This window comes from Phocoena phocoena, chromosome 14 (assembly GCF_963924675.1).
Source record: "Phocoena phocoena chromosome 14, mPhoPho1.1, whole genome shotgun sequence".
Classification (NCBI taxonomy): Eukaryota; Metazoa; Chordata; class Mammalia; order Artiodactyla; family Phocoenidae; genus Phocoena; species Phocoena phocoena.
The window spans coordinates 44,665,721-44,686,723 of NC_089232.1; the positions used below are offsets into that span (position 1 = coordinate 44,665,721).

Sequence of the window (21,003 nt, forward strand, 5' to 3'; positions counted from 1 at the left end):
ACAAGGTACCCACCCAGCCTCAAAAGGATTTCCCCTTGGGTAAAGAAGCTTTGTTTGTGTTTTCTTCCTAAGTATAGGAGGCTGAAAAATCTGAATGATAACATAATATTAATATAATATTTTCTGGAAGCTTCTCTCCCCTATTTCTCTAGCAGGATTAAACACTTTCTCATTGTGTGTCCATTTCACTTTCTTCAGACCATTGGTTGGAATTTGGCACCCTGAATCATGGATGGTCATTTCTGTGCCCAGTCCCCTGACTGGAATGTGGATTCTTACAGAAAAGGACCAATCTCAAAGCCTGGCAGAGTTTCTGGTATCTCATATATTCCTGCTGAATGAATTGGAATTAACATCACAATTAAAAATGACTGTTAAATATTTTAAAATATTTACGTCCAGGAAAAACATCATTATTTATTATTAAGAGTAACTTAGGTATTACACATAACAAAACTATCCTGCTATTTTGTTCAATACACAACAATTTCCACAATAACTAAAATCCAGATTAATTTTTACAAAACCTGGAAAGTAAGAAGTTTAACATATTGGGTATTTTTTGCTAGATGATGATTTCTACTCTTGTTCTAAGCTTATGATTTCTTGGCTTTATTAGTTTTCCTTTTTGGCAACTTACATATACAAACTGTTCTTTAAAAAGTTGTTTGTTTTTTTTTTTAAAGAAAAATACTGAGTAAGTCATTCTGTTTCCTCAGAAACTTCTAATGTACTTCATTTCAATGAAGTTCACAAGGAAATAATATTTTGGAAGTTTATTATATTAAATATCCTTATTTATCCTTATTATAGATTGTGAACCTGGGGACATTCACTCTCCAAATTAAATTTAAATGCAGTATAATGTGATATCCCTGCCATTTCCCATGATTTTTCAGCTTAAGTTACCAAGCAATAAAAGAGTTTAAACAAGTAATATCACATCAACTTCTGAGTCTACAAAAAACTTTGCATTCTGCTTTAATCTTTTCTAAAACTTGAAGTTTAATCAAAAACAAATTTGCTAGTGAAAAACAACTTAACCACTAAAACAACCATTGTAGTTGCACATCTAACAAGAACCTACTTCCATAGCGGGATCAGCATATTTACCTGGGAACAGGTAAATGCAAAATGAGGCTTACCTTAATAAGGTGTATTAGGTGGCTTAGACTGTTTGGAGGTCAGAGAGCACACATAAACTGGTACCATCAGCAAACTAGCAGTGAACAAAAAATTGATATTTTCTGGCAAATTGATTGAAGAAACTGTTTTAAGGGCACTGAAGGTAAGTGTGATCTATTTATTTTTTTTGCCATGCCTCGAGGCATGCAGGATCTTAGTTCCCCAACCAGGGATCGAATCCGTGCCCCCTGCAGTGGAAGCAGGGAGTCCTAACTGCTGGACTACTGGGGAATTCCCAAGTGTGATCTTTATTTAAAAGAACACTGCAAGGCAGGGGACAGATCAGGACAAAGATGAGCTTGAGGATAAGTACACCTGGTGTGATGGTTAATTTTATGTGTCAACTGACTGGCCACAGGGTGCCCAGATTAAATATGATTCCTGTGTGTGTCGGTGAGGGTGTTTCTCGATAAGATCAGTATTTGAATTGCTAGATTCAGTAAACTGCCTTCCCCAATGTAGATGGACATCATCAAATTCATTGAGAGCTTGAATAGAACAAAAGGTAGAGGAAGGACAAAATCACCCTCCTTTTTCCTGTCTCACTGATTGAGCTGGGACATCTTATCTTTTCCCACCCTCAGACTGGGATTTACACCATTGGCTCCCCTGGTTCTCAGGCCTTTGGGCTTGAACTGAATTATACCATCGGTTTTTCTGGGTCTCCAGCTTGCAGATGGCTTAAGTGGGACTTCTCAGCCTCCGTAAGTCCATGAGACAACTCCTTATAATAAATCTCCTTTTTGTATATGTATATGTATATGTATGTGTATATCTCTATCTATATCTACATCCTACTGGTTCGGTTTCTCTGGAGAACTAACACAGCCAGTGAAAAGACTTCACTCTGACACGCTTGTTAAAACTGAGCCTGTCTACACAGGAACAAGCTGGTTATCAATATAACTTCAGGTCATACTGACGGGAGGGACAATAATGCAAACACCAGGCACTTCCAGGTTTCTGCTCATTGTACCACCGAGGTGGAAGACTGTGTTGAAATATTTCTCAGGACTCTCTTGCTACTGCGTGTCTGCATTTATCCCAACACTTCTTAAGGAGTCCTTAGGAGTGACAGCCAGGAAGAAAAAGTGTGAAAACAGAAGAGAGAAGTTGCACATAAAGAAATAATTATAAACAAAAGAGAAATTTAAAGACCATTTGTGCTCCCCTCCATTCATGATAACTATTTCCTAATTCAGAGGGTACTGTTTTTACACACAGGCATCCTCTTGGTGTGGACCTTCCTAAGCCTAACTTAAACTTTTAGAAAGCTAATGAGGAAAGTAGACTATACCTTATCCAATGCATACATAGCAAACACGGGCCCGTCATGAGCTTTCACTGTCTTTAGTAGGAGAATCTCCTTCCAAATAAAAATATCTCCAGTAGCTGCTCCTGAGAACACCAGATCTTCCATTCGCCCATAAGAAACGCACATCATTGTTTCTAACTTTCCAACACTTCCAAAAATTCCTCTTTTAGAGGTGAAGCCCCCACCTGGAGTGGACCAAGAGTATTTATTACTTTTTGAAAAACTGACACCTTCTATGGACATTTAGAATGATTATCTTCAGTGAAAAACCCAGTGTGTCTACATTATGTGTCTACATAAAGCTGTATTAAAATGGCAGAAAACATCATAACAAAAACATTATAAAAGGTTTTCTCCTTCACGCATTAATTCGGCGCTTGTTGAATCCCTACTTTGTGGCGGGCACAGTGGTTGACACTGGGGTACAAAGGTGAAAAGGAAGAGTTCCTGCCTTCAGGAACTTAAGGTCTGGCTGGGGAGAGAATGTGATATACATCTCTAACCAAGGTTCAGCGCAAGTTCTGTGCCAGCCAGAGGAAGGGGTGACTGAGTGCCCTGGGGAGCCAGGCAAGTCTTTCTGAATGCTGACCAAAGCAAGTGAAAACAGCAGTGGCTGTAATGTAAAATGTAAATATGTTTTATGTATGTTTTGCCTCGATTTTTATCACAGTGACTTTGGGGTGAGAAAAACGAATCACTGTGTAGGAGAAGTACATCAGATTTGTTCCTTAAATGTTCACATTTCCCTATACTTTCTTATTAGCACTGAGAAACTCAGACTCATTCCAGACAACTGTAGGCAGGCTGGCTCTCCAGGCATGGTGGGTGCATGACCCTTTCTTCAAAAGCAGAAGGCATTGGAACAGTAGCTTTTTGCCCAGTAAAAGATTGGGCTTCGTACCAAAGTTGATACTAAGAATTCAGAAACAGTCCCAATGAAAGGTCTGACCTATTAGTGAGAAAAACAAGATATCCTTCCATGTCTTGTCCTGCTTATTTACTCATCCTTATTATCAGCATTATAAACCACAAGTATTTATTTTGACCACTTACTGTGTGTCATATTTAATTCATGTGTTAAATGCAGTTATAAATAAAAGAACCCTCAAAATATTGAAAATTGTATTCATCCAACTAAAGTGATTATTTCCTGCTCAGTAGTCCAACATAATCACTGCTTTCAGAACTGATGACTGAATATAAAAATAATTATTTTCACAGCAGAACATTCCCCAAAGCTTTCTAGATATTGATGAATATGCATGGCATCATATACAGTGTTCTAAGCTTCACAGCTCAAACACTGCTTGGGAGCAAACGTCTTTTAGGCATACTTTAATTTTAGATTGCAGAGACAGGTTAGGTAGTGGTGTTGGTTGTTTTTTTCCCAGCTGGAGTAAAACTTTCAACCACATAAAGGATAAACTCTAACAATGGTACCTGCTTGTTGCCAGAATTTGATGTGCTTGATCCCAACCGTGACCAGTCTGTCAACATGGTGTGGGTTACACTTTACCACAAATATCTTATCTTTATGTCCTCTGTAAGAGACAAATAGGGGGAAAATTCCAGTTTTGATGACAGCACTGCTAGAGAGTTTTATTAAAAGCATGCATTTAGTCTAACTTTCATTAAGCACATCTAATAGGACAAGTAAATTAGAAGACGATTTAAAATACACACGGGGTCTACACTAAAATATTGAGTTTTGGCTTTTCTTCGCATGTTTGAGCCCTTTCTTCTTACCCTACCATTGCTACCAAAATCTACTTAATTATGATTTAAGTAAATTAATGAAATATTTTAAATGGATCAGAATGTCTCCATAAGATAAAATTAATGCCACAACTATAGAATTGTAAATCTTGGGATACAGAGGTCTTGTATAAGAGGAGGGAGAAGATACTGTAAAAGTATTAATGAGAAGCTTCAAATGTAATATTCTTGCTGGGGAAGGCATAACTTTGGGTTAAACAGAGTTTCATCTAGAAATGTATGCACAAGAAGGCGAAGCCCCTGGCTCACATCCATGGAGAGAGAAAGGCTGTGGTCTATCGATTTAAGGCACTCAAGGATGCTGTGCATTCAGAAATGTAAGTTTATAACCCAAGAGTCAGAAGGACAAATATAAAAGTGAGGACTGACTGTAGGATGGAGCTGTAGACCAGCATTCCACAGTGCCAGGGATATTTCTGGTTTAGAGTATAAAGTAATCACATTAGAATCTAAGGATTTACTGGTATTAATGGACTATTTGATGGTTTTCTCTCGTATACTAGGACCTAACTTTCATTATGTAAAAGAAAAGCAATTAACATAAAGAACATGACTGACTAGTCTCCCTTATGAATACAGATACAAAAATCTTAAATAAAATACTAGCAAAGAGAATCCAACAACATATTTAAAAAACAGTACATTATGACCAAATGCAGGGTGGTTAATTATTAAGGAATCAAATAATACATCATATTAATACATGAGAAAAATTATGTTATTTTCACAGATGCCAAAAAGGCATTTCACAAAAAAAATCTAACACTCACTTGTGATTAAAAAAGTACTCAACTAACACTCAATAAAGTAGGAATTAATGGATGTTTTAGAGTTATCTCTTAGACTTTTATATTTCCCTGCAGTTCTTGACTCTCATTGAGAAACCCAGATTCATTCAAGACCAATTATACACAGACTGGCTCTTCAGACGTTGTGTGCCATTAACCTTTTTTTGAAAACAGAATGTGCTGGAACAGTACCTTATTCATGGTGTGTTTGTGTGTGTGTCTGTGAACTCGAAAGTCAGATTCTTACTTAATGTTATTCCCAATAAAGTCAGGAACAAGACTATCACCACTACCATTTAACATTGTACTGAACATATTACCTAATGCAATCAGACAAGGTCTAAAAAAATTAAAGGCACAGCAGCTGGAACGGAAGAGGTAAAACTATTTCTTTTTGCAGATGATGATAATTATATGTCTAAAAAATTCAAAAGAAAATAACGTACAAATAAGATAATTTAGGAAAGTTGCAGTATATAAAATTAAATACAGAATCAATAACCTTAATATATACAATATCCAGTTAAAAACTATACTGGAAGAAAGAACTCTATTTATAAACAACAATAAAAATATCAAGGCATAAATTTAACAAGAACTGTGCACTATATGCAAATGAGTACAACAACCAAAAAACACCCCATATTTGTAAGATAGAAAAGTAGACTTAAAAAAATGGAAACACATTCCATGTTCTTGGATTTGAAAACTCAATCATAAAGATGTTAATTCTCCTAGCTTTGCTTATAAATTCAACTTGATTCCAATAAAAAAGAGCATTTAGTGTCTGTTCTTTAATCTGGAGTTAGACACCTTGATTTTAAAGTTCTTATGGAAGAATAAAACAGCAGTAATGGCCAGGAAAAGTCTGAAAAAGAAAAGCAAAGTGGGAAGGGTAGCTCTCCTAGATATTAAGACAATTTATAAAGGCTTCATGATTAAAACAGTGTGGTACTGGTGCACAAAGTGACTGACAAACCAATGGCAAAATAGAAAATCTAGAAAGAGACCCAATATTTAAATGTAGTAGGTAATAAAGACAGGTCTCAAATCAATGGGGGAAAAATTTATACTAAAAATAAATGGTGTATGTTACCAAATGCTGGCAAGGATGTGCAGCAACAGGAATTCTCATTCATTGCTGGTGGGAATGCAAGATAGTACAGCTACTTTGGAAGCCATTATGGCAGTTTCTAACAAAACTAAACATGTTCTTACCATAAGATCCAGCAATAATGTTCCTTGGTATTTATCCAAAGGAGTTGAAAACTTACGTCCACACAAAAACCTGCACATAGATGCTTACAGCAGCTTTAATCATAATTGCCAAAACTTGGAAGCAACCAAGATGTTCTTCAGTAGGTGAATGGATTAAAAAAACTGGTACATCCAGACAATGGAGTATTATTCAGTGCTAAAAAGAAATGAGCTATCAAGCCATGAAGAGACATGGAGGAACTTTAAATGGATATTACTAAGTGAAGGAAGACAATCTGAAAAGGCTACATGCTGTATAATTCCAACTAAATGATATTCTGGAAAAGGCAGAACTATGGAGACAGTAAAAAGATTAATGGTTTCCAGGACAGAGGGGAGGGAGGGACAAACAGCCAGAACACAAAGGGTTTTTAGGGCAGTGAATAGTGAAACCATTCTACATGATACTATAATGGTGGATACATGTCATTATACACTTGTCAAAACGCATAGAATGTGCAACACCAAGAATGAACCCTAATGTAAACTGTGGACTTTGGGTGATAATGATGTGTCAATGTAGCTTCATCTATTATAACAAATATACCACTCTGGTGCCAGGTGGGGATTTGAAGGTGGTTGGGAGAGTGGGTATACAGGAACTCTGTATTTTCTGCTCAATTCTGCTGTGAACTTAAACCTGTTCTAAAAAATAGTCTATATAAAAGAGAAAAGGAAAATGGTGTTTGGAACACCTTGATAGCCGTATGGAGAAAGGATAAAATTGAATCTGTTCCTCATAATAGATACTGGGATAAATTTCAAATGATTTAGAGATCTAAATGTAAAGATGAAGCCATAGCAGATTAGAAGAAATCACAAGTGATTTCCTTTTAACCAGAGGACAGGGAACACTTTCCTTAATCGGTCTCAAAATCTTGAAGTGGTAAAGACTGATAAACTTGACCACATAAAAATAAAAGGCTTTGCATGATGAAAAACATCATATCAAACTCAAAAGACAAATGACAAACTAGGGGAAATATCTGCAAGTTATAGACAACAAATATTATTAGCCCCTAATATTTAAAGGACTACTTTATGTGTGAATTGTATTTCAGAGAAACCAAGTGGTTCATGAGAGAAAACTCTTATTTATAGAAGAATTCTAGCTAATATGAAGAATAAATAATAGAATTAGAAAATTATCATTTTCAATCCCTAATAAAATAATCAATTCAGCCCACAGTTGTAAATGGATGCTACAACCATTAGATAATACATGGATGGGAAGCTTTCAATGGAAAGATGAGGCTGATAGTACCAGAACCCACAATGGAGCTGAGTATTACAAAGAGTAGGAGAACCAGACATTTGGGGCAGTGGCACACCATGGGGTGGACTGGAATTCCTGAGAAAGAGGAATTCTATCCCTGACACTGTTTAGAATTGCTGGCTCAGGAGAGTAATAAAAAGCAGACTGGCTTTTAGTTGGTTTTCTTATTCTTTAAAAAACTCCTACAGATAATAGAAGCCCTATTGCTTGCACCTGTCAAGTACTACTCCCACTGCCCCTACCATCTGGTATGCCACTGATTATGTTTCTTTTGATAAAGTGAAACATGAAGTACATATCAGGTACTCTTGACTAAAAAATTGAACTTAGGAGAAAATATCTGCAAATTATATATCTGATAAGGGACTTATATTCAGAATAAAATTTTAGAAACCCTTATAACTCAATAATAAAAAGACAAATAACCCTGTTAAAAATGGGCAAAATACTGATATCTAAATAGACATTTCTACAAAGAAGTTATACAAATGGCCAGTAAATACATGAAAAGATGCTCAGTATCGTTACCTACTGGGGAAATGAAAACCAAAACCTTAATAAGATATCACTTCATATCTACTAGGATGGCTATAATGAAGTGACAATAATAGGTATTGGCAAGTATGTGGAGAAATTGGAATGTTCATTCCTTGCTGGGGGAATGAAAAATAGTGCACCCGGGCTTCCCTGGTGGTGCAGTGGTTAAGAATCCGCCTTCCAATGCAGGGGACATGGGTTCGAGCCCTGGTCCGGGAAGATCCCACATGCCGCGGGGCAACTGGGCCCGTGAGCCACAACTACTGAGCCTGCGCGTCTGGAGCCTGTGCTCCACAAGAGAGGCCGCGACAGTGAGAGGCCTGCGCACTGCGAAGAAGAGTGGTTCCTGCTCGCCGCAACTAGAGAAAGCCCTTGCACAGAAACGAAGACCCAACACAGCCAAAAATAAATAAATAAAAATAAATTAAAAGAAAAATAGTGCACCCACTTTGAAATGTATTTTGGCGGTGCCTCAAAATGTTAAATACTAAGTTACTATATGACCCAGAAATTCTACTCCTAGGTATATACCTAAGAGAAATTAAACATATGTTTACTTAAAACTTTGCACACAAATGTTCATAGCAGCATTATTCATAATAGCCAAAAGGAGGAAACAACCCAACTATCCAACAACTGATGAACAGATAAATGAAGTGTGGTAGGATCCACACAATAAAAAGGAATGAAATACTGATCCTTCTTATGACATAGATGAACCTTCAAATATTGGGCTGGCCAAAAAGTGCCTTCGGTTTTTAAGTAAAAATAAAAGACACATTCTTCATTTTCACCAAGAACTTTATTGAACAACGTATTCATCCTTTTGTTCCACTACCTTCTGCCATTTTTCAGGAGACTTCATGATTCCATCTTCCTAAAACTTTTTATCATTTTGAGCAAAGAACTGCTCCAGGTGTCTTTTACAGTTTTCCAGGGACTTGAAATTTTTTCCATTAAGAGAATTTTGTAAAGATCTAAGTAAATAGAAATCCGAAGGTGCAACGTCTGGTGAATACGGTGGACGAATCAGAACTTCCCAGCCAAACTGTAACAGTTTTTGCCTGGTCATCAAAGAAACATGCCTTTTTCTGTTGACTAATTCTGGATGCTTTTCGTTGAGTGCTGCTTTCAGCTGGTCTAATCGGGAGCAGTATTTGTTGGAATTAATTGTTTGCTTTTCCAGAAGGAGCTCATTAGTAGAGGACTCCCTTCCAATCCCACCATATACACAATATCACCTTCTTTGGATGAAGACTGGCCTTTGGTGTCGTTGGTGGTGGTTCATTTCGCTTGCCCCAAGATCTCTTCCATTCCACATTATTGTACAGTATCCACTTTTCATCACCTGTCACAATTTGTTTTAAAAAACAGAACGTGTTCATTACGTTTAGGTAGAGACTCACATGCGGAAATATGGTCTAGAAGGCTTTTTTTGCTTCGCTTATGTGGAACCCAAACATCAAAGCGATTCACAAAACCAAGCTGGTGCAAATGATTTTCAACACTTGATTTGGATATTTTGAGTATGTCAGCTATCTCCCGCGTGGTATAACGTTGATTGTTCTCAATTAATGTCTCAATTTGATCGCTATCGACTTCAACTGGTCTACCCGACCGTGCAGCATCATCCAGTGAGAAATCTCCAGCATGAAACTTCGCAAACCACTTTTGACACATTTGATCAGTCACAGCACCTTCTCCATACACTGCACAAATCTTTTTTTGCATTTCGGTCCCGTTTTTACCTTTCTTGAAATAATAAAGCATAATGTGCCAAAAATGTTGTTTTCTTTCATCTTCAATATTAAAATGGCTACACAAAAGTTCACCAATTTTGATGTCTTTTAAAATGCACGCTGATATGACAGCTGTCACATACAATCTGACAAAATTGCTTCGAATGAAGTTAAAGACAACTAAGTGCTACTAGAGCCATCTTACGGAAAAATCCGAACAAACATTTTGGCCCACCCAATATTATGCTACATGAAAGAAGCCAGTCACAAAGGACCTCATGTGATTCCATTTATATGAAATGTCCAGAATACAAAAATCCAGAGAGAATGAAAGTAGATTAGTGCTAATGAGTATGGGTGGTGAAAGTGTTCTGAAATTAGATAGTGTTAATGATTGCACAACTCTGTAAATATGGTAAAAAAAAATCAAATTATGCACTTTATTTATTTTTATTATATAAGTTTCAAGTGTACAGCATTATAAGTTGACATCTGTATACACTACAAAGTGAATGAACTGTACACTTTAAAATGCATGAATTGTATGGTATATGATTTATCAATAATACTAGTATTAAGGGAAAAAAAGCTGAATGTGAATCTAATCAAGCCTATGGATCTAACTACCATTTATAGGAAATACAGGGAAATGCTTGACATGCTTTCACGAAGACCCAGTCAAGTTTAGAATGTGACACATTCTATAGGTCAAATGACCCGGTTTCTCAAATGCATCCATGGCAAGAATAAGGTGGGAGGGGGACTGCTATAAAATAAAAGAGGCTTAAGGGAGATGACAAACGTAATACATGGGCCCTGTTTGGATGCAGATTTGAACAAACCAACTCTCATTTTTGAAACAGTCAGATATGTTTGATTTTAAATAGAGTAATAAATTAAAGAAAGAAATTACTGTTGCTTTAGTTAGTTGTGATAATGGAATGGTGGTTTTTAAAAATAAGTCTTTTCAGTTAGAAATGCCTAATGAAGTACATACTGGTCAAGTGACACAATGTCTTGAGTTTTCTTTAAAATTTTATAGCAAAAAAGAAAGCAAAAGTAAAAAATGAGGGGGGGGGAAGAGCTTTGTATCATTTGTAGGATGTTGCAGCTGGGTGATGGGTATAAGGGAGTTCTTTATGCTGTTTCCTCCGCTTGTGTGTAACTTTTAAAATTTCCATAATAAAAAGTTAAAAGAAAAGTAAAGAAAGAACAAAGCATCTCCATACCTATTATGTAGGCCTTACAGTGAAAGGCAGGGAAAGGAGGAGAAACTGATTTTTGAACTTTCTCTCTTTGTTTCTTTGAAAGTCAAAAGTGAAGCTTGGACACCAGGTCCACTGAAAGTATCAGGAACAATTAGGACAGTGAGAAAAAGGTTTAGATAAAAGAGAAGAGAAAATGTGCTTAACATAAAGAGGAGAAGTGAACCAGATAACCATAAGGAAGACTAAACATCCAAAGATTTCTTGATTGGAGGAAAATCCCCACAGCTCCTAAATCATTAATATAAACTTTAGAGAGAAGACGCTAGAGAAAACTGAAATGAAAATTGAGAACAGATATCACAAATTACATCCCACACATAGAAAAGAGCATTGTTTTGTTTGCTAGTGTCTATACAAGGTCAAACAATTAGATGGTTGGAAAAGTCTTTTTTGAGAGCACACTTTAGTTTTCACCTCATTTCTTGGTGTCATAAAAACACCAATGCTGTTTCTCTTGTAGCTAAAATTCTAAACTGACTAGTGATGGCATGTAAATGTTTAGTTAATGTCAACACCTAAATAAAGAACATTCTTTGAATACCTCTGTTATTTTTCCCTTTAGACGCTTGTTAAATTTGTAGAGAAGTTGCCTACAACTGTGTGTGTGCGTAAGAAAAACAGAATGAAGAGAGTTTCAGGTCCTACCCTGATGGAGTAAGAATGTAGGAGAGTCCATACTGCTGCCCTAATACAGGATTATTCCTATGACCCGAGTCATAGGTAATTCACCACGTAGGGCCACGTTTTAAACTCTATCAGCAAGTACAGGGAAAAGGGAAGGAACGCTCCTCTTCTAGAAGCCAAGGGCAGCTGCACACCACGTGAGTTGGTTTCCCAATCTTCTATTCAAAACCCTCTCATTTGCATAGAGGCCCAGTCTCAGTGTATGTGATTTGGTTTTCTCCTTTTTTGTGAAGGTAGCCCACAAGTGGAAGACTGAATGAATGTTTGATTTATACCCCAGTTCTAAAAAAGATTTAAAATGACTTACAATATAGAATAACATAGAATAAGGCAGGTAACATTGAGAAGAAGAAAGGAAAATGATACAGTGAGTGAAAAAAAAAAAAAAAGCAAGTTACAGAGCAGTATGCATAATACCCCACATATGAATTAAAATGGATAAAAATATTAGCAGAATATATACCAGAGAACATATGCTAAAATGTTAGCCATGGCTATGTCTGGGTAGTGGAATTATGAATCATTTTCATTTTCTTTTTGGTGATTTTCTGTGCTTTCTAACTTTTTAATAATCATGTATTATTTTGAAAACAGAAGAAAAATTTAAAAAGGAAAGTGAGAAAGATCTCAATTTGGTATGCAGGAGACCTGATCACATTCACTAAATGTATGTAAGGGTAGGGACCTAAAATAGAACAAGCAGTGGAGCTAACACATACACTGAAGGTCTATGTACCTGCTCCATGTGGGCCTATGTTTTGTCCCTAAGCTTTTTAGTAGCACAACTATTTCTCATTAACATTGAAGTAATCTTGTTATGTAACTTGATAACTGTACCTTTTGCTTAATATCCCCACTGTTCAAACTTCTGAGATGAAGCTTGTCAATAATAATTAGCCACTGTCCCCCAGTCATGTTACTGGTGTGATGGAAATCTAAATAAAGGGACATAGAGGTGCCTGATTAATTATCTCATTGTTCTGCCCTGATTGACGCTGATATCAGGCTATTTCACTACTGCCCTTAAGAGATTACTCTTGGTTATTACATAGGTTACTTGTATATTAGACTAAAATCTGAACAATCTTTAAAAGGAAAAAGAGACTAAAAAATTCATTTGTAATGGAGGGGACTGAGGTCATTCATGAAAATTAGCAAAGATCCAAAAAAACTGTGCAAAGAGATTGAATCAAGTTTCATCAAGATCTTGTAATAAGATCTTTATGGGCCAATTCCAAACTTCTCTAATTTCTCTGAGCTGATAAAAACATAGGTTCACTTAAACATGTTCCCAACTGAAGGGCGGCTTTTGAGTGCAGGGGGTCCACGTTAGCCTTGGGCAGCAGCGGTACTGCCGGTGATGCCATCACAGCCATTGTGCCCCTCCCTCCATGGGGAAATCTCACATCCTGGGTGATGGGTGCTACTGCAGAACATCACCTGCCAGAACCTCACGACCTGCGGGAAGCAGGTTTGTTGTTAAGCCTTGCTCGTGGCGATGCAGGCCGTGATTGAGATGCAGAAGTGCAGAGTGAGGGGTGTCACTGAATCAGCCATCTTCTGAGAGTAAATTAGACCCTTGGAGGAGCTACACTGACTCCCAGAAGACAGTAAGGTCCCACTGGTAAAGAATTACTCCTTTTTCTTTGTCACTTCTTTCATGCCCCTGTTTTTAAAGTTTCTATCTACTTAAGCACCTTAATCTCAGGCCATAAATAGAATTTTAATTTGTTTGGTTACTTATTTACATAAATATTTATGATTGATAATATTGTATAAATATTATTTATTATTTAAAAATATAGTATTCATCCAAAGAACTTTAACAATCTCTGTTACTCTTTGGATAGAGCAATGGTGAATGTTACAATTGCAGAATTGGTCTCTGAAGACAACTTTGCAGGTGTCCTGTTAGGGGAATGTGACATATGGCTTGGGAACAATTCTAAAAATAAACTGTATTATTAACATAATGGTGTTAAGTCACTTTGTGTTAATTAAAGTAACACTACCAAACATATCAAATATATACTTCTAAAATATTAATAAATATTTCTTTCTTCCATTTCTATTACTGTTTCTGATATATAACAGGTGAGCTACCCACATTTGCAGAGGGTTTTATAGCAGGAAAATTGCGTTTCTGTTGCTTTTGAAATGCAGACGTGTGCTTTGCCAGAGATTATCTGTAATGCAGATGATATGTTATCAGAAATACTAAAGTAAAATTCAGTACATTAATCTAGGAGGAAAGCAGACTTGCGATTAGAAGCTGAATCTGAGTATTAGCGGGGAGTGGTATAACCGTGAGGAATACTAGAGAGAGCAAAAGAAAAACTGCTTGGGTAGGCGGATTTATGAGCTGTCATTTGCTGCCAAGAATTCCATCTCAGTAGCAGTCATCAGAAAAGCTCCTCTTCCTCTCCTAAGACGGTCAGCTGGAGTCCTCAAGGCTCCATTTGCTCCTCCTCTGAGTCTCCAGTAATCTATAGGTCTTCATTCATTAAATCAAATTGCCAAAAAACACTTTTTTCCTATATAATTTAAAATATCAATTTAAAAAGTGAATATTGGGGTTCAAAGTCATTAACCTAAAAATGATTTTATGGTGCCAGATAAAAAGGAAGTTGGTTTACGCAGGGAAGAACCGGTAGAGAGATAAACTGATAACATGCCTTGGGCAACAAATTGTATTGCTGGGCCTTGACGGCCAACTATTTTGACCTCCGACTACGGCTCGGCAAACAGCTAAGACCAATGTAAGCAGGAGTGGAAAGCAGTGTTCAGACTTAGGGCTGATTCAGCAGGGAGGGAGGCTGGGGCAAGGGAGGACAGGTGGCCTATAAATAGCAGGTGGTCTTGGAAGGTCTATTTATAAGATGGGGAGATTAGGGCAACAATTTGCCTGCTTTGAAAGCGAGTGGCAGGTGCACACGCCGGGCCTCCTTTCCTGCATGCTGCAGCCTCATGACAAGTGGAACTTCTGACTCCAGTGACATTGACAGTCCTTCACTAGATGCTAAGATAGTGGAAAAACAAGGGGCAAGGCACAAGTCTGAGGAAAGCTGCTTTCCTACTGCTGGGAAGAAGCTTTGATATAGATAATGCATATATTACTAAAAGCAAAGTGATGAATAACTCTCTGGAAAGGATTTCAGAATTTTCCAATTGCCTGAAAGAAACATTAATTCCTCTATGTCAGGTTTGTCATCATGAAATATTACAATATGTTTTTACTTAGGTGTTAAGCTTTCTATGGGAACTTCATCTGAGGTTGAAGACGAAATCTTACCAGAAAATGCAAACTATTAACTTTTACTGCAGCGTGATCATTGGCAGGATGCCGTTAAGACCTCGGCAGCTTCTTACCTGGTGGTGGCTATCTTTTCTCCCTTTTTCCAGTCCCAAAATACAATACTGTGAAAATCGTCTAAACCAACCGACACCAGACATTTTCCATCGGCTGTATGAAAACAACACAAATGTCAAATGACTCATTTCTCAATGAAAAACCACAACATTTTATATACTGTAAAGAGGAACAAGAAATTGATCTTAAGAATATTATTTAGGCTCAAATACATTAGGAGAATAATACATTAAGGGGACCTCACTAAATGAAATGCATAACTACTAATAGCAGAGGTTCTCAATGTATAATAACTGGTTGCTGAATTAAATCGCTGACCCAACATTCCAATCTGAGACACAGGGCTGGGGGGAGCTTCTCAGGTAAGTCACCAAAACCTTGTTTATTTTGTGTCAGACAAATCTCATGACATTTACTAGAAGAGCCATTTAACTTTGTGACTCAAGTCTATTGCGCTCTAAAAAAAAAACTGGTTCTGTTCAACCCTCCAAAATAAGAGCATTATAGAAACTAACTTGGAAAATTCTTTCAAAAGATGATTTTATGATTTAAAAAAAATCTTAATGTCTTAGTTTCCCTATTTCAAACGTAATATGCTTTCTGTAGGACATTTAGAAGATACGGACAAAGGAAATTTAAAAATCATCCAGATTTCTAGGCCTACACTTGATATATATCCTATCAGTTTCTCTACCTAAACGTGCTTTGAAAAGACAAAATCAGGATCATAGTGAACATACTATTACTTATTGTTTTTACTTGCTATATGATGAACATTTTCCCTTAGTATTAAATATTATTTATAATACTATCAATAATTCGGACAGGTTGTTTTCCAAAATAAAATGTATATATATGATATGTAAATGAATTTGAAATCAAAATAGTTAATTTGCTTTCTCATTTCAAGACATTAGAAGAGGTACAGTCGGTAAGTCTTTCCTTTGCTGCCTCCTCACAAAGCTTCACAGGAGAAGCATCTCAGGCCAGCAGTTCCTCCCTAGCCTGGAGTGGGCTAGGAGACGGGTGGCCAAGCTCACCAAGGCTCAGTTTAGCAGGGTGTATTCTCTGGCCACACACAGCCAATGGCCTTAGGGTAAAGAAACATGAGTATGTGATAAACCGTTTCTCCACAGCCCACTCAGGGTTTCAACTGGTATTTTCAAAGACAGCCCTGGGGTATATTGCCAGGGAAAATAAAGGAGCCTAGTCAAATAGGAATTTCAGATAAGCAACGAATAATTTCTTAGTACAAGTATGTCCCTTGCAATGTTATGTTGCATGCAATTATATTGCATGGGACATACTTGTACTAAGAAATTATTCGTTGCTTATCTGAAATTCAAATTTAATTGGGCCTCCTGTATTTTTATTTGCTCTATCTGGTGACCCTCCCCAAATGCTGGTTAACTAATGGCCAACCCTTGGGTGCCCTTACTTGTTCCAGAGACCCTCCCCCCACCAACTGGGAACCATAGTCTACTCCTTTTCTGGAGGTAAAACGAAAGTAAGAGCCTGGCTTAACAAACCAAATCCTCCCCAATCCTCTACTACCACCAAGTATGAGGCAAGGATTTGAAAGTTACATTAACCCTTTCAAGCTCCTAGACTACAGTAGGTGAAGACATTAACACTTTGCCAAAGGCCTAAATCACCACCAGGTGAGTACTGTAAACAAATGTGTCTTCTCAATCACAATATGTCTTTATGCTTAAATGTCACCAGGCTTTAAACTGTGCCCCGTGTCTTTTCATGCATTTGGGAGAAGGGACTGGTGATGACTTTCGATTCATTACCAGCAACATTACTTTTCCTGTACCTCTTGGTGTGGCCTGGTTATATTTCCATATTAGCATGTCTCTGTATTTGGTGATTTTATTTTTATTAGAGAGTTCTCTCTCCCTTTTTAGATCCTAAACTCTTATTTAAGATTTACAGTACTTGTATCACATTTCCAACATGATCCTCGTACTGAGATGGTTTTCAATGAATTCTGATGATACTGGTGACATCAGGAGGATGACGGAGATAAAAATGGAATATGCCTACGGATGGTGCAGAGGGAATGGGAATATTCTGTTATATAAAAATTTTAATCAAAAACACTGCACAGATATTCAGTGTCTCTTTTTTTTTGCATTTGTTAATTCTACATTTTGTTTTCTTTTGTAACCTGTGTAGCTATATTAGTATGTCTTTCTTAGAATGCAAACATCCACACATTTTAAATGATAGGTTTTTGTTTTTTTTTTTACATTTTATGTCTTTTGAAGAAGTCCTCAGGGTAAGTTGATTTTTTTTTTTTTGCTTCTTTTTATTGGAATTTCTGCAAGGCCCCATCAGCTTGTCTTCCCAGTTATACCACCTTTCCACCCCAGTTTGTAACTATGAGTAACAATGAAGCAGCAGAACAAATCTAGAGGTGCCTCAACAACCATACCTCTTCTTTAGGATGGTGACTTCTTCTTGATTTCTGCAGGTGTGGGCAATTTCTACATACCACACAGTTTGGAAATATAACTGGCTATCTTTAATTTTTTCTGAGTTTCTGTTTCCCCTCACAGAGGCTTGATCTTAGCTTTGAAAATCCATTGTTCCTTGACCATTTAGTCAGAGTTTTTGATTTTCAACCATATTTTTAGGGTTTAGGTAATGTCCTTTCAAATCTTTCCAGTCACAGTATGTATTAATTATGGATATTTTGTGACATAGTCCAGAAATAATTCTAAGGAACTTAATGTCAACAGTAAAGGGCAAATTAGAAAGAGAAATATTTTACGCAGATAATTACAAGTTGGTCCTGTATTCAGCGCTCATAAAAAATGCATACGTTTTTGGAACTGACACAATGAAATCACACTAGTCTTAGATGTGCCCCTGTGGAAATCGGTACTATTCAATGAAGGTTTTTAAAAATATGAGGATGATATTTAGGCTAGAAAATATTTATATCTGAGCCTTTCTCTTTCTAATTGGTTTTCTGTTCATGTGGAAGCACTTTCCTGACTGCAAGTACAGAAGCAAAGACGGCTCTGTTTTCCCCAGACACTGAAAATAAATCCACAATGAGTTGCTCAATTAAGTGACACAATATAAATTCATTCTTTCTAGTTGACATAATTTAGAGGTATGGTTTATGTTGTTAGAAATGTTTTTGATTAAAAATGTCATCTTTTTTGTTTGCTTTGGAAGAGTGGCAAGAATAGATTAATTTAAAGTCCTAGGTATAACTGCTTATCTGCTGTCTAGTTTTCACCTCATTTGCCTGCTTTGTATTTCCATGACAATCTCTTTCTCTAATTTCTTTCTATTATCGGTAGGTTTCCACAACACCCCCCAAGATGAGCTGATGTGTCTAAGAGACAGGTGGGTGTGGAGATACGCTGAGGCACTCAGATGGGGCCACCAGCTAGGTAATAACCAATGTAGGTGTCCTGTTTACATGGTTAAACTGGGAAACCTAAATCATCTTCTCTTTCAGCATTCTGTCTTGAACTCCTCACTTGACTGCAAGCATCCAAAAAGAAGGGATAGATACTCCTACTCATGAAAGTGTTTGACTCAGGGCTGTTCTAGGACAGGGGTCTCTTTTCACGAGGGTGCTGTTGCACGTGACAGCCTCTATGCACCACCATGCCCACACCACATTTACACTGGAGAGCGGGGGTGGAGGCAGCTGGAGGCACTGGCCATTGGGTAGAAGGAGTGAGGAAGTAGGGGGGCACAATGAGTGGTCCAGGTACGACTCTCATGCTAAAAGTTCACACCGGCCCCGGTGGAGGGCAGGGGCAGGAAAGGGCAGGAGGACTGAGAGGGAGAGCACAGCCAGCACAGCTTCCACCAGCTGATGGCCCCAGGCCTGGTGGCTTTCTCACAGGACTGAGAGCCCGGAGACCTGGGTCCTCGCTCTGAATCTGCCACTGTCTCACTTTTACCGCAGCCATACAACCAGACTCTCTGTATCTACATTCTTGGCCTATAAAGTGGTGCAGGCATCTGTTTAAGACTAAAGCTATATCATTATAACACAAGGTACTACTATCAATATAAATTAAACCAAAGAGGCTTCAGGTCACACCTTCAGTAGGACCACAGAGACCACAAAGATCAATCGACCACAGTTCATCTGCATGTAACCATACACGGTGATGGATCAAACACAGTACATACTTCCTTACTTCCTGAATAGTCCTTAATGTTAGCGCCTTCTCAAACTATCACCTAGCTTCCTTTCTGCCATTTATAAATTAACATCGTATTTCAACTCTGAGACAAAAATATAATTTTCCACAATCAAAAAGACCACATTCAGGGCTTCCCTGGTGGCACAGTGGTTGAGACTCCGCCTGCCGATGCAGGGGACACGGGTTTGTGACCCGGTCCGGGAAGAACCCACGTGCCGCGGAGCGGCTGGGCCCGTGAGCCATGGCCGCTGAGCCTGCGCGTCCGGAGCCTGTGCTCCGCAACGGGAGAGGCCACAGCAGTGAGAGGCCCGCGTACCACAAAAAACAAAAAACAAAACAAAACAAAAAACCCACATTTGCTGCATAAATGGGCGCTTCCTTAGTGACTATTATCTGGGGGATAGAGAATGTATTGTTAAAACTGAAATATCCTTTTTATGCAGAAAATATTTTATATCTGGGCATTTCTTTATTTTCCCAAAATGGGAATTAGAAGCAGTGACAGAATCAGCTTCTCGGCCTCTTCCAGAGTGCCTGGTTTCTCTATCCCGGACAATGACGTAAGGGGCTGCCTTACGAGGGTAAGATTTCTAAGTGCAGCTAATTTCTCGATCTTCCTTTTATAAAACTACTAAGCCCAGAAGAGACGGAAGCTCTCAGAAATGCAGAGATCAAGTTACTGGGTACCAGCTTATTGCTACTAACTTGCCTCATAATCAATGTTTTTGATCAACATTCCTCTAATCTCTTCTCTAAAGGTATTCAGCATGAGTTGGTTCTTCTGATTTTCCTAAATTTAAAAACCAAAAATTTAATCAATTCTCTAGAAAAAATAATCTGATGATTATTGAATTCTATTTCTAGTATTCTAAATTTCCTGCCACTGTTTATACGTTAATACACATACACACATTTCAGTTGAAATCAGTGAGTAGATACTTTGAGTTCTACTTTTTTTCTTAACTTGATACATAGAAATGTGTATGAAATACACATGGTCCACATACTTGTCATTTTGAATTATAGCTTTTGTTAAACAGTGCCAAATTGTCTACTAGAATTATTGAGTCAATTTGCAAAGTTGCTGACAATATGAATTATGAGAGTCTCCATAACCTAGTACACATTTAGTTTTTATTATTTTATTTAATGGGTATCTTACCACTCTTCTAGAACATACTGATTAATATAATTTTTATATTAAGTATACACATGTGTATCCGCTAGCAAGTTAATTTAGGAAAAGAACACAGTTAAGCCATCAGATAGAACTATTAAAATAAAAAAAAAAAAGCAGAAATCCATTCACATCTTTGGAAGAGAATCTTATTTGAACTCAAATTATAGTTTCATTTTAGATTTTACTGCTTTATCAAGGATACATGGTACACTTATGAAAGTTGTATGTACATCAAACTCCTGGAAATTTAGGACTTTGTATTCACTGTTTATCAGGTGCATTATCTGGGCCTTCAACTGGCAGGTAGTAGCCAAGTAATTCTCTCTTCCTCGCTCCTCATGCCTTATGCACCTCACATGCCCACCAGTGTAGAGTATGAACAATTTAGCTTTGATTTTTACTAATTCAATAACCAAAGTATTGAATAACTTCTAATAGTGATAT

General features: G+C 37.4%; 1 protein-coding gene across 1 annotated transcript in view; it reads right to left on the minus strand.

Moving 5' to 3' along the window:
* Positions 1–21,003, minus strand: part of EML6 (EMAP like 6) — a 322,870-nt gene that overhangs the window by 83,079 nt on the left and 218,788 nt on the right. The window contains exons 16-18 of the mRNA XM_065890822.1: positions 15,195–15,288; positions 3,941–4,041; positions 2,483–2,685 (exon numbers count right to left, since the gene is read on the minus strand). Coding sequence (XP_065746894.1) covers positions 2,483–2,685; positions 3,941–4,041; positions 15,195–15,288 — 398 coding nt within the window. The remainder of the gene's footprint in view (positions 1–2,482; positions 2,686–3,940; positions 4,042–15,194; positions 15,289–21,003) is intronic.